Source organism: Astatotilapia calliptera, chromosome 11, assembly GCF_964374335.1.
Source record: "Astatotilapia calliptera chromosome 11, fAstCal68.1, whole genome shotgun sequence".
Classification (NCBI taxonomy): domain Eukaryota; kingdom Metazoa; phylum Chordata; class Actinopteri; order Cichliformes; family Cichlidae; genus Astatotilapia; species Astatotilapia calliptera.
This window is the reverse complement of record NC_137432.1, coordinates 30,671,624-30,685,592: the sequence shown is the minus strand read 5'-3', so window position 1 is coordinate 30,685,592 and position 13,969 is coordinate 30,671,624. Positions and strand designations below refer to the sequence as shown.

Below are 13,969 nucleotides of genomic sequence, written 5' to 3'. Positions count from 1 at the left end.
TGTTCAGAGAGGTGTACTGTTTTCTCTCCTTGTAAATCTCACATTTGATGATGGACCACAGGTTCTCAATGGGGTTCAGATCAGGTGAACAAGGAGGCCATGTCATTAGTTTTTCTTCTTTTATACCCTTTCTTGCCAGCCACGCTGTGGAGTACTTGGACGCGTGTGATGGAGCATTGTCCTGCATGAAAATCATGTTTTTCTGAAGGATGCAGACTTCTTCCTGTACCACTGCTTGAAGAAGGTGTCCTCCAGAAACTGGCAGTAGGACTGGGAGTTGAGCTTGACTCCATCCTCAACCCGAACAGGCCCCACAAGCTCATCTTTGATGATACCAGCCCAAGCCAGTACTCCACCTCCACCTTGCTGGCGTCTGAGTCGGACTGGAGCTCTCTGCCCTTTACCAATCCAGCCACGGGCCCATCCATCTGGCCCATCAAGACTCACTCTCATTTCATCAGTCCATAAAACCTTAGAAAAACCAGTCTTGAGATATTTCTTGGCCCAGTCTTGACGTTTCAGCTTGTGTGTCTTGTTCAGTGGTGGTTGTCTTTCAGCCTTTCTTACCTTGGCCATGTCTCTGAGTATTGCACACCTTGTGCTTTTGCGCACTCCAGTGATGTTGCAGCTCTGAAATATGGCCAAACTGGTGGCAAGTGGCATCTTGGCAGCTGCACGCTTGACTTTTCTCAGTTCATGGGCAGTTATTTTGCGCCTTGGTTTTTCCACACGCTTCTTGCGACCCTGTTGACTATTTTGAATGAAACGCTTGATTGTTCGATGATCACGCTTCAGAAGCTTTGCAATTTTGTGACTGCTGCATCCCTCTGCAAGATATCTCACTATTTTTGACTTTTCTGAGCCTGTCAAGTCCTTCTTTTGACCCATTTTGCCAAAGGAAAGGACGTTGCCTAATAATTATGCACACCTGATATAGGGTGTTGATGTCATTAGACCACACCCCTTCTCATTACAGAGATGCACATCACCTAATATGCTTAATTGGTAGTAGGCTTTCGAGCCTATACAGCTTGGAGTAAGACAACATGCATGAAGAGGATGATGTGGACAAAATACTCATTTGCCTAATAATTCTGCACTCCCTGTATGTGCATCTTCACCAGTAGTGTTTCTTTGTTTTTCTTCTATGCTTCTTCTTATAAATAGTATAGTATAAAAAGTGCTATATAAGAACCAGTCCATTTCACATTTATCATCCTTTCAATATGCCTTTTGAGTTTTGTAGTTTTAGCAGTCATTAAAACTTTTCATTTTGGATGACGTTTTGCAATATATTCAAAAAAGTTATAGACAATCTTTGCTTTTTGTCTGATTATATCCTTCTCTCCTTCGGTCTCTTTCAGGGGACTAAAGGTTACAGTGGCTTGCCAGGACGAGGTGGTGACCCTGGAGAAGATGTGAGTAGATTAGAAGTAAAAGAAAAACTGTGCACCTGTTTCTATGTCTACAACCATTGACTCCTACCTTTTGTTTTCACAGGGTCCTATAGGAGTCCCAGGGTTTATGGGAGAACCGGGGCCATTTGGTGCCAAGGTAACCACAGGCAGAACAAGGCTTTGTTGTAAACATCCAGTTCATGTTTCTAAGAAATTGCATGAATCTCAGTAGTCATTTCATTTCAAAACACTTCTCATTTTGTCTGTGCCCCACTGTTTGGAGTAGACATCATAGTTATAAGTTAGTCTTTACTTCCTGGTATTTTCTGAGTCAGTGTCTCTTTGTTTTATACTAATTGCATAAATAGCAGAATTTTTTGTGAGTCATAAAACGAGTCTGGACTATTCAGTGTTGTCTAACTTACAAAACATGTTGCAGGGTCTCTGATTATTCCTCAAAATGACTCATGACATGACTCATTTTCCTGATGAAGTACTACGCAATTTCGTGAAAAACTAAACACATGTCAACAGATTTTAGAGCTACCTTTAGCACAAATAACCAGAATTAATGGTTTTCTGTATGACTAGAAGTCTCTCATATCGTTGTGTTTATGTACAGCATTCTTAAGGTCCACATCATTTCAGTCAGTTTCAAGTCCGGACTTTGACTGCACCATTGCAGCACCTCAATTCTTTTCTTTTTCGTTCATTGTGTTGTAGAGTTACTGCTGTGCTAGGCAGCATTGTCCTGTTTCATGATTGACATTTGACCAAGCTTTAGCTGCCAGACAGATGGTCTCACATGGTTGGGATTGAGGGTCTCCCAGACTACACAAGACAACAGACACCCAGGTTAAGTTTATTCTCTACCTCTCTTATGTCTCTCCCCCACCTGCAGAGCAATAAATTAATGACTAACCTCGCATTATGGATGGATTATCTCAGTTTTTCTCTTGACTGAAGTTTGGTCCGTTTACATCATCCTGCCATGCAATTGCATTTGTCCCTAACAATCAGGATCCCTCACTATTGAGTGGAAAAAAGTTAGCGTTCATCCTCCAGCTTCACTGTGTTTATATTATGCTAACATAGCTGTGTCGCTAGTGTCATAGCACATCATTATATACCAGCTAGCCCAACTTCAGCAACCCTACAAACATCACTGCTGTTTAGTATTTTGTCTTCATTTATGTTGGACGTGATAGCAGAGGTGTACGTCTTAATTTTTTTTTCAGAAATCTCTAAGTCAGAACATGGTATATTATATTTAGACGGAAACTAGCAAGCTAACTTCTAACGCTGTTGAATTTAATAAATTCTGTTTTCATGGATGCCTGGATGTTAAACTTAATTGTTACACCTTGTAAAGCAGCCACACGGATCATATTATTACAGATGAAAGAATTTAGACAGTTTTTCAACTCTCAGTGATGCCGCAGTGATCGTTTGACTTAGGGACCTGCGGCAGAGTTTGGGCACAGACACGGCTAATGATGTCAGACTTAAAGACCGGATAAACTGGTCCACAGGGCAAGTACCGTTGTGGGGATGGACTCTCTTGAGGTGGTTTCAGAGAGGCGGCTGTACAAGACAAGGACAATGCTGGACAGTACCGCCCATACACTCCATGAAATCTTGGCCAGTAACAAGAGAGACACGGAGATTACCCCAATGCACTACTGAACGATGCAGGAAATCATTCCTGCCTGTGCATCTCTGTACAACTCATCCATGTAAAGCACAAGTACACACTGCAATAATTGTACACCCATTGTACATTCTCTACAAAAAACAAAACAAAGTACAGTGTGATAAGATGGGCACCTAAATGTCAACCATATATGTTTAATTTGTGTAATATACTGGAATATTTATAATTAGGGCTATTTATATCTATTAGAGTCATTTTGTTGTATTTTACGACTTTCATATATGGTATTATTTATTTAGTTTATTTTATAAGAACAATAACTAATGTATTCTGGTTCTGACTCTAGAATACTTTGGCATACACAGGAAATCATGTTCAATTCAATAATTTTGAAGTGCCCAGGCTCGAAAACAAGCTCAAATCATCACCCCTTTTTTTTTTTCTTATTGGACTGTCGTCAACTTTGACAGTTTGCTGAGGACTTTAGGATCTCAGATGTAGCTCTTGGGTTTTTTGCAGTTTCTTTGAGCACTGCATGGTATTGTGTTAATGCACACCTAAATGCTCCAGAAAAAATTTATGCTTTTTATAAATGTTCACACTTGCTGATGATCAGCTAATCAAGTGGATTTGATTTGGATTTCCGTAGTTAATTCCTATGGAAGCAGTAAATGTGTACCTTTTTTCAAAGGACTGTAAAATTCCAGTGAAAACCTTCTTTTTTTTTCTTTTTTTTTTTTACTGTAGTTCTGCAATACTGTGGCCTTAACAGCAACACACAGCTGTAGCATATACCCTGGACCACCAATGTTTCTTTCACCATATGACTCCTTTTGTAAAAGTCATTGGAAAAATAGATCCTAAAGCCACCTAGTGTACCAGGAATTAGCCCCACTATACACTGAATGGTGCTTAAATGTCAGGACAGGTTGTTGTTAACATGATACTGAAATGTGAACTGTGGAAGTTACAGTCATAAAACTTTATAGGTTATTGTCATCCAGACACAAACTGGGCTCTAGTGTCTATTTTGTGTTTTCTTCCTTTAACCTGTTATTACCTGCTCTTCCTTGGCAGGGGAGTAAAGGCGATGGTGGCATCAGAGGACCTCAAGGCAGAGTGGGCGCTGGGGTGAGTGAGTGGCGTCACAGTTATAATACAATGTGGGAAAGACAAATTGCAAAATTTAGATACCCATAACCACTTAAATGTCTTGAAACACCAATCATGAAAAACACATAAATTTTCAATTGATCACACTTAGGAAAGCCCAGTCAATTAACTCAAAAACTCACTTTCAGTTTTTCCTTTTTTCTCCCACAGTCCATTTCCGTGTTTGGTTCTTTTCCTTATTTACAAACATACAACAGCTCTTGTGACAATTCCCACAATAAATCACGCCCATTCCAGTTCTTCTTTTGTTCCCTTAAACTGGAGGATTTTCCCATGAGCAAAAGAGTTACTTTTGCACATGTGTTTTACTTACAGGCCAGTCCAGTCTTTCTAGTCCAGTGATCTCAGGTCCCTGCCTGTCACAAGTGGTTCTCAGACTTTTTCTGGAATGCCCCGCTGCAGGAGCTGAAATACAGTTTATTCCCAATGCCCCACAATTTTTTATCAATCATTAAATGTAAGAAAGGATCCAAAATGTACGCTATATGGACAAAAAAGACCACCTCTGAATTCAGGTATTTTTAGCCCCATTTCCACAAGGTGCACAAAATGTAGCACCAAGCCATGCAGTAATGGTTAAAAAAGAAGCCATTTTGCGAAAATCTTACCTTCTTGATATTCAGTGATAAATTTTAAGTGTTGTTATTGCTTAAGAACGGCAGCAATTCAGACATGGAGTGGAAGATCACTGTTCAAATTACAGAGCAGGGTTTCTGAATACTGAGGTGCATTGTGCGATAAATTAAAGTAAGAGTTCCAAACCCCCTCTGGCTTAAACAGTAGCACAAAAACTGAGCTTCATGATACGGACTTCGATGGCCAAGCAGTTCCTGTACATCTATTATGCAGCTGCCCCAGTGCTTTTGTTCATGTAATGTTAGTGAAATACAACAGGTAAGAATTATAAGAACATTGGCAATATTGTCTTAAGAACAACTTATTATTTTTAGAATGTCATGTTGCCAGTGCCAAAGTTTTCATTTGGGAAGGTGGGTGACAATCACTTAACAGAGGTGATGACTTATGACACCAGCTGTCATTCACCTACAGTCCAGTCTCGAGATCCCTCCCCAGGTGTTTCAACCGCAACTCGTACCTTGTCTGGGTGACCTCAAGAGCTCAAACTATGAGCTCTTGAGCTCGATGATGGAGTTGGGCAACATCTTACAAAGATTTCACACTTTCACACAACTCAGTGACCGAATGACCCAATGCTTTTTTCACTCCTTGACTCATGTGACATCTCAGATGATTATTAATGTGTCAACAACCCTGAATACCACTTCCAGTTCCCACTGGAGGTTAATACTGCATACTGTGTTAATTCTAACCCGCTCCTGAATAACTTGGAAGTCGGGTTAGAATTGTGGAACAAAGTTCCCAATTGAAAAGATGGAGCATACCAACATGGCAGCACTGAATGTAAACAATAGTAAAACTGCAAACTTTTATTCTGTACTCCAACTCTTGTGTATTTTTCACTCATTAAATAAGTCCTATGCAGAGCAGTGATCAGGTTCTATCCACAAATGTGTTTTTTTAAGCATAAAGAATAAATATTATGCTTTATTTCTAGTGATACCTGAATGGCTCTAGCTTGCTGACAGTCAAAAGAAATTCTGTTTTTCTTGGAGCGCTCTAACTCTGGAGTGATGCCACTCCCGACTTCCAAGATATCTGGAATCTGGAATGCAGCATAAATCCCTGGAACTTTAAAACAGCCTCTTGGATGAGAGGAGAAACATCTTCACAAACCTAAAAAAGTCCACTTGGTTTCTTTTTAGGCACTCGAGACTACCATGTCCTGGATGACTAAGAACCTACACTGACAATCAGTAAACTAAATACATATAACCTTTCATCAAAAACAAAACACAAATCTTCATAGCCAGTTTGTAAAAGTAGTTTTCCCAATAACAGAAACAAATTACTGAGAAAGAACCCTATGACCACCTGGGTTATCTGGTCTGAGAAGCCAAAAAGTTACACATGGGTTTAAATTGAGTAATAGGGACAGACCCTTTGGTTATCGCGACATCTGCTGCTTCGTTGTTATTCATTGTCTTACCACTCTTTGGCCAGTCCCATGTAAATGTCAAACTAATGTTGTGTGAAATCTATGGTCTCTGTAGGCTTAGGGGAACTTTAGCAGTTGCATTTAGCCTTTATATGCCAGTGTTTTTTTTTCTTTTTAATTTTCTGGGAGATACCAAAGGGAAGTGAAACATATTGCTAGACATAAACAAATTCATATCTGTTTTTATCCATGAAGATAATATGAATAATAGGGCTGCATTTTATTTAAGAAATAGAAATTGAAAGCAGAAAACGTCAAACAGTTACAGATGAATGCGGTGAGATTATTTATAATCCTGGGAAATATCAAACCTAACAAATTATTTACAAAAATATATTGAATCTGAGTACATTCAAGCTATTTACTGGATGCACAGAATAGATACTTAGCAGTGGACTGATTTTTTTTTTTTTTTTTTTTTTTTTTTAATTCTTTCTCAGTTCAGCTGATCTAAGTTATGGAAACTGTCCATAGATCAGTGAATTGCAAGTCAGGGAAAATCCAGAAGTGGAAGTGAAGATAGCGGTTTTCATTAAAACATAACACTGTACAACTTTTAGCAGCTGTTCTACTGAATAAGTAAAGAATTTTCCCAAAGCTCAAATCAGCAGATTATTTTGGCATGAATCCAGTCAATGAAACCCATGTGACCTTAACAGTGAAACTATGAAAAGAGGATATCGCTAATAGTAAAAAAAAACAAATAACAAACACACTGTTAGTTTGGATTATAGCTAATAGATCCAACAGGCAAACTTAATGTATTTTTATGTGTCTCTAATATACTTTAATCCAGAGTTACATATCTGGAACATCTGGAGAAGAGGTTGACAGAGAGATGAGAAGCTCAGTAAACTGGTGACTGACCATACAGTGCTTTTACATTTTTTCATTACAGTGGATTCTATCAGTTAAATCCTGAGTAATTATTTCAAAGTTGGTGTTCAGAGAACTTTTCAAAACCAAACATTGCTTTAAGCGCAGCATACCTGATATATACTTTGGCATATAGAAATGTAAGTGGTTGATGGATTTCCTTCAAATTCAGAGAAAACAACAAGTAACCCCAGCATAGACCCTTGTGGCACTCCACAAGATATTTATTCAGAGAAATTCAGATTTTTTCCCCCATTACTTGTTTTAGTCTTGACATGAATGTGATTTCAAAATGACTGAGTCAGTTTCAGTAAGACTGTTGATTATTCTGATGAAAGTCTTTTGACTGATTATTGTAATGTAAATAATATCGTTAAGTGACCAATTGTTTGATTTTCATATCTCATCATCGTCTATTCAAAGTTACCGTATAGGCAATAGCTTAAGATTTCTTTAGCTGTTTTTAATATAATTGTAAAAACAGCAGAAATGAAAGATAAAATATTTGCTCAGCGCAAGCCTATTTAATTTTCAGTTGGTTTTTTTATTTGTTCAACAGGGAGCCCAAGGAGAACAAGGAGATGCTGGAATGCCAGGAAAACCAGGAGCAAAGGGCCTCCAAGGCCCAAAAGTGTGTGCACGCAATACTCTGTGTTCAACATCTTCAAGGATTTCTCTCTTCTATCTTTCAGTCTTTTAAGAAATATTAAACATTGCATTGTTTTTGCTGCACCAAAAACCTCCTTACACTTGATTTTGTCAGCAAATTACCACAGTTGCCAGTAGTTTGTTTTGAAGACACCAACCTGTCTGCAAACACTTGCCAACTACTCAAAAGAGCAGTAGTGAAACTTGAAAAAAGTGCCACCAAAAGTCAGCAAATAGTGAGTTTTTGCAGACAGTTCTGTGTCTTCCACGCAGTCTCCTAGTGACCAAAACAATGGGTGGTTACCAGGCGGTTTTGCAGTCAGGATTACTGTATTAGCAACTTGTAATAAACTAATAAAAGCAGTTATAGTTTAAATATTAACTTAAGTATTGTGCTAATCATTCTATTTGTGTTAGTTTAGTGTTTAGTCATTCTTCCAAATGTCTTCCACACATTTTGATAATTTTCAGAACTGACCAACAGACCTTTAATATCAAGATATATTATTTAGTTGTGTGTTTAATTGATTTTTTTTTAACAGGGGCCAAAAGGTGAGACGGGACCTGATGGGGAGAAGGTGAGTTCTTTAACTATACAGTCAAACTGCATTACAAAAGTAAAATAAAATAAAGGTATAGCGACTGTAACTTGTGACCTTTTGTATGCCTAAAAGACCAGACACACTTTCACTTGTAAACAAAACAAAACATAACACATTAGCTACCAGAGAGTGCTGACTCAAAATTCAAATTCAGTTCAGGCTTTGATGAAAACTCTGAGTCAGTGAAAACAGACAAACAATCTTTTGTCAGTTGTATGGTCAGAATAAGTAGCTAGTTAAATACTTTCCTATTTACAATCGCTTTCATGTGTCTGTGTGTGGACGGAGGTGCGGTTTGAATAGCTAAGTTGGGGAGTTCCCTTGTCTGTGTTGTCAGAGTTTTGTTGTGTTTGACATGAACTTTGTTGGGTATTATTTAGTGTCAAGGCTCAGGGGCTGCTAGTGTTTGTGTGTGTGCTTAAGGCTTAAGGCTTTCTTTTATCTCATGGGTGTAGCGGTCTCTCATTTATGTTGGAGTAGAATAAACGGAGGAAAAAACTACCATAGCAGTAAAACCACATGTCTTAATATTGTTGAGATCTAATTCAAAATGAAAGTTGGAAGGTTGTCGCTCCACTCGTAAATTTGGCTGAAAGTTAAAAATACTTTTCCTTTTCAACACATCTGCAAACTACTCAGTCCCCCACCAGATTAACACCCTCTTCCTATGAGGCAGCAACTATAGCACCACCATGATGTCCTCAGAGTAGAGCTGCTGCTCCTCCAGATTAAAAGGAGCCAGTTGAGGTGGTTCGGGCATCTGACTAGGATGCCTCCTGGGTGAGGTCTTCTGGGCATGTCCCACCGGGAGGATGCCCCGAGGCAGACCAAGGACACGCTGGAGAGATTATATCTCTCGGCTGGCCTGGGAACGCCTTGGTGTTCCCTCAGATAAGCTGGAGGAGGTGGCTGGGGAGAGGGAGGTCTGGGCTTCTCTGCTTAACTGCTGACATCTTGTGATGGTTGTAGAAACATGATCAAAATTTCTTAGTTGGCACTTTTTATTTCTTTATTTAATATTTGGTATTAAGTTGGCAGCAGCATAAAGAAGGTCGGGGAAGGGGGGCACAGACGTATCAGCATGGGGCCTATCAGTCCATCTTAATCATTTTTATCCTTCATGTTACCAGCATATTAAACATAAACAGAATACAGACTAAAGAGTAATTTACTGCAAGAAGCAAAAATAATAGCAAACTAATGCTATCATTTTTCTGTAAAGCAAATTTACCTACAGGTATAAATAAAGTAACCTTGAACCTTGATGTCCAAGATCTGTCCTGAGACCTCCTCCAGGACATGCCTTCAGAGACATCCAGTAGGCTTCCTGCCCTAACCACTTCAGCTGGCTTCTTTTGATGTGAAGGAATACCAGCTGTACTTTGAGTTCCTCCCGAATGGCCAAGCTCAGAACCCTCACTCTGAGCATGAGCATAAACATGCTTTGGACAAAGTTGTGCTGCAGTCTTATTCTTTCAGTTACTACACTGAGGTGGTGGCTCAGATGAGGGTGGAGATGTAGAATGAGCCATAAACTGAAAGCTTCACTTTCAACCCCAGCTCTCTCTTCACCACAGCAGAACAGTGCAGTATCTGTGTTACAGCAGATGCCTCACCAATCAGTCTCCCAGTCTCTTGCTCTTTTCTTCCCTCACTCATGAAGCAGATACATAAACTCTTTGGGCAGCAACTTATCCTTAAACCCAGACAAATTTCACTCCACACTTTTCTTGTGGAGAACCATGGCCTCAGACTTGGAGATGATAATTCTCAATGTTTTATAGTCAGATGCAAACCACCCCAGTGCAAGCTGAAGGTTACCACCTGCAGAAAGCAGAGATGATATCCTGACACCACTGAACTGGGTCTATAAAACATTAGTATTTTTAGAAAGTACTACTCAAAATAGAAAATAATGGTGTCACATCATTTGGAACAAATTGACTGAAGTCTTAAAAAAATGGGAACAACAGGAAAAAAGTTATTCTGCAGGAGTCTGCGAGGACCCCTGTCAGTAGGATGTGGGTAAAGACATTGTTTCTGAAAATGTCTCCTGACCTGATTAAACGCAGAAGGGAATTACCCACCATTGAGTGGTGTTTTGTTATTCCTGCTTGTCCTGTTAGTTCTGTTATTGGTGACTCAAGAAATAAAGCACCTGCTGCTGGTTATATTTTATATCCTCTGCCAATCATAACTTCCTCTTTCATCATAATTACTTTCCCCTGCAGGGTGCAGCAGGGAAGAAGGGCATGAAAGGCGAGAAAGGACAGAAGGTGATTTTACCTGTTTACAGTTAGATAAAGAAACATCTTCCTACAAACCGTACTCTCCATTTCATTTCCTCTTTCCACCCCCGCTGGGATTTACTCACTGAGTTTGTTCCTTTTTCGTTTTACCTTTCAGGGAAGCGTAGGAGACCGTGGAGACAGAGGACAGGTGCATACTTGATTTACATTTCTTGTTTTTACTCTAATGTCATAGAAATACATGCACATGATGCAGCGTGAGTTTCTGAATCCATAAAAAAACCATTTCATGCCTTTCCTTATTATACTGATTCCAAGTTGTTATCGGTTTTAGTAGAATATCCTACATATATCAGGCAAAAATCAGAACACATTACTCCATATGTAAAAGAAATATATAAATAATTTAAAACCATGAACATTAAACAGGGCTAATCGGTCTGGATAGCCTTCAGAGTTTTAAGGTCATCCTAAAGGAGTTGCATGTCATTGAACTCAGGTCAGGCCAGTCATTTCTTTCCCACACTAACATCAGAAAACCCACTTTTTAGGGAACAGGCTTTATACACAAGGGTATTGTCATGTTAAAGCTGAAAAAGGCAAAGTTATACAGGGACTGGTGTGGAGTACTGCACCAATAAGCTTAGAAGGAGATAAAGTTAATACTGAGTACAACTGAGTTAAGTTTGTTGGTTCAGTCATCCACAACAGCCCCAGTTAGTCACATGGCCCTTTGGGAAAACTGACAGTCCAGCCCTGCTCCAGTATTGTCCTTTGCTTCAGTGCAGCATGAAGTTTGTTCTAAACTATGAAACAACAACTTTCAGAATAAACATACAAACAGGCATCCAGTGTAACATTGTTTCAAAAGACATTCTGATGCTGCAGCTTTATCACTTGTCTCAAAGCAGAGGTATCTACATTAGCATCTGTTCTTCGTAGCTGGCAGAACTGTTTATGATTTCTCCACACTGTCTGCCAGGTTAACAGCTGACAGTTGACCCGAAGCTTATGTTATTATGATGGGATTTCAAGACAAAACATTCAAATTTTTTTATCATCATCACACATTTTCAAAATCCCTTCACTTCACTTCCCCGTTGCCCATGCTGTAATCTGTGTAAACATATAATTTGCAAAAACTCAGACAACTAACTAAAAATTAGTCATACTAATTACGCTTTTTGGGGTATAAACAGTAATCTGTTGTAGTGTAAAAGTACTCACATGCCTCTTTCTTCTTCATTTGAAACATCTTCTTTTGACAGCGTGGGCCTAAGGGAGCTGTTGGTCCCATTGGGGCTCCAGGCCCGGTTGGACCTCCTGGCATCCCAGGGGTCAGAGGACAACGTGGTCCAGCCGGGGACCCAGGTCTTAAGGGTCGAGCTGGACCTAAAGGAGTGCAAGGTCCATCTGTGAGTAACATCTGCATGGGAGAATGCATGGATTTTTGAATTAACCAAATTGAACATTGAAACAATATTCATTTGTAACCATTGTGAACACCAGTTCATCAGTGTTAATACTTGAAGGTTCATGTTTGCTGTTTTTCACCACTAAATAAATAAAATAAATTGTCCAAAATAAAGACAATGTTGGATAACACCTCCCACCCACTCCATGACATGCTGGTCTGTCTTGTTAATGTTGTTTATAATGGAGCACTGTAACAAAAAAATAATTTCCCCCAGGGATCAATAAAGTATTCTGATTCTGATTAAACTGAAAAATCCCTGTTTTCAACTTAAGTTAAACTTGAAACACACTCAGTGTGTTCTAAATAATATCTACTGCTTTATTTAAAAGAGGAACTAAAAGTATCGCTGAAACTTATTTCCCTGACGTCATTTCCTTCCTGGTTCCATTATTTTCACTTCAGTTAGTCATTTTGAAAAGTCCAAATGTTATATGAAAATATTATTGGCTTATATTATTTTAGCTTTTATACATCTCACAAACAGAAGGCTGATAATATCACAGAAAAAATTACTGTTGGATAAATCACAATAACGTGTCTTCTTAAGAGCTGGGCCTCAGTCTACTAAAATCATTAATAATTAGAATGAATTCCCATTATTAATTAATGTGCACAATATTTTCGTGACTAACTTATCATTCATTTTGTATCTTAGACGTCAGAGAAACTTCCAACACCTCTAGTGATCAGCATCAGATGTCTGATTTTGTCTGAACCTGACCAGTTTATTATTTCGTTCACACTTAAAGAGTAAGATGATAGCTTCTTACTGTAACGCTGGAGTTTTGCAGCATTGATGCAGAGAATTTGAATTGTTTGTTGTCCTGCAGGGTCCTGGGCTTACTGATGAGCAGGTCTTGCAGCTCTGCAGAGGTGTTGTTACAGCTCAGATCTCTCAGTATGCTTCCTCCATCAGAGCCAAGTGCTCTCAGGGCTGTCCCATCAACAACCGGACACTCATTGGGCCCCCAGGAGCTCAAGGGCCACCAGGGCCACCAGGCAAAGCTGCAAGTCCCTCTTCAGTCTTTTTATTATTTATTATTTATTTGTCATTTTAATAGCTGCTGTGAGATAAACTAGGGATGTGATATAAACTCTTGGATGTCCTGCCCTTATACCTATTAGTATATTAATATAATTTCTGCCTTCATCTACCAGGGTAAAGTAGGAAAACCCGGAGCAAAAGGAGCCAGAGGTGTTCAAGGTGACAGAGGACTGGAGGGACAAAAGGGAACACCCGGCGACAGAGGCAAGAGTTTCCTACTCCCTTGACCAATTAAATACCTATGTTATTTTTTTATATTTATGCTTTTTATTGAAGGTTTTAGAGTTTAAGAACTGTTGAAAGGTTAAGATGGACATATAAGGGCACATAGTGGGGAAAAAGTTGGATAGCTAAAGAACGGCACTAGTGTAAATTAAACAATTTAAAATCATTTAGAATAGTATTCTTGCCATGGTTTTTACTCACAGTGTCAGTATTTCATCAAAAGGGAAAAAAACGTTTGAAAACATAGTTGTGCAGCTTTGTGAGTTGCATCTTTTATCTTTTTTAAAAGGTCGAAAGGGACCCAAAGGCGTTGTAGGAGATCCGGGTATAGGGCTGCCAGGACTCAACGGACCACAGGGACTCAGAGGTAGGACACTGGTCGCATCCACACTGTCAAACATCCTGTAAACATTACTTCAGGACTGGGTTTTTTTTGTTTTTTATCTTGAATTAGATAACAGTGAAAGATAACAGTGTATCTGTAATAAACAAGTAGTAAAGCCTGAATTTTTTTAAAATAAAAAATAAAAAACATACCAATTTATT

The 13,969-nt window shown here is 39.1% G+C and overlaps 1 protein-coding gene across 1 annotated transcript in view; it reads left to right on the top strand.

Moving 5' to 3' along the window:
* The window catches only part of LOC113031335 (uncharacterized), a 32,333-nt gene that overhangs the window by 17,643 nt on the left and 721 nt on the right, over positions 1–13,969 (top strand). The window contains exons 15-25 of the mRNA XM_026183315.2: positions 1,365–1,418; positions 1,501–1,554; positions 4,129–4,182; positions 7,737–7,808; positions 8,368–8,403; positions 10,659–10,703; positions 10,834–10,866; positions 11,945–12,091; positions 12,984–13,160; positions 13,312–13,402; positions 13,713–13,790. Of these exons, the coding sequence (XP_026039100.2) occupies positions 1,365–1,418; positions 1,501–1,554; positions 4,129–4,182; positions 7,737–7,808; positions 8,368–8,403; positions 10,659–10,703; positions 10,834–10,866; positions 11,945–12,091; positions 12,984–13,160; positions 13,312–13,402; positions 13,713–13,790 (841 nt within the window). The remainder of the gene's footprint in view (positions 1–1,364; positions 1,419–1,500; positions 1,555–4,128; positions 4,183–7,736; positions 7,809–8,367; positions 8,404–10,658; positions 10,704–10,833; positions 10,867–11,944; positions 12,092–12,983; positions 13,161–13,311; positions 13,403–13,712; positions 13,791–13,969) is intronic.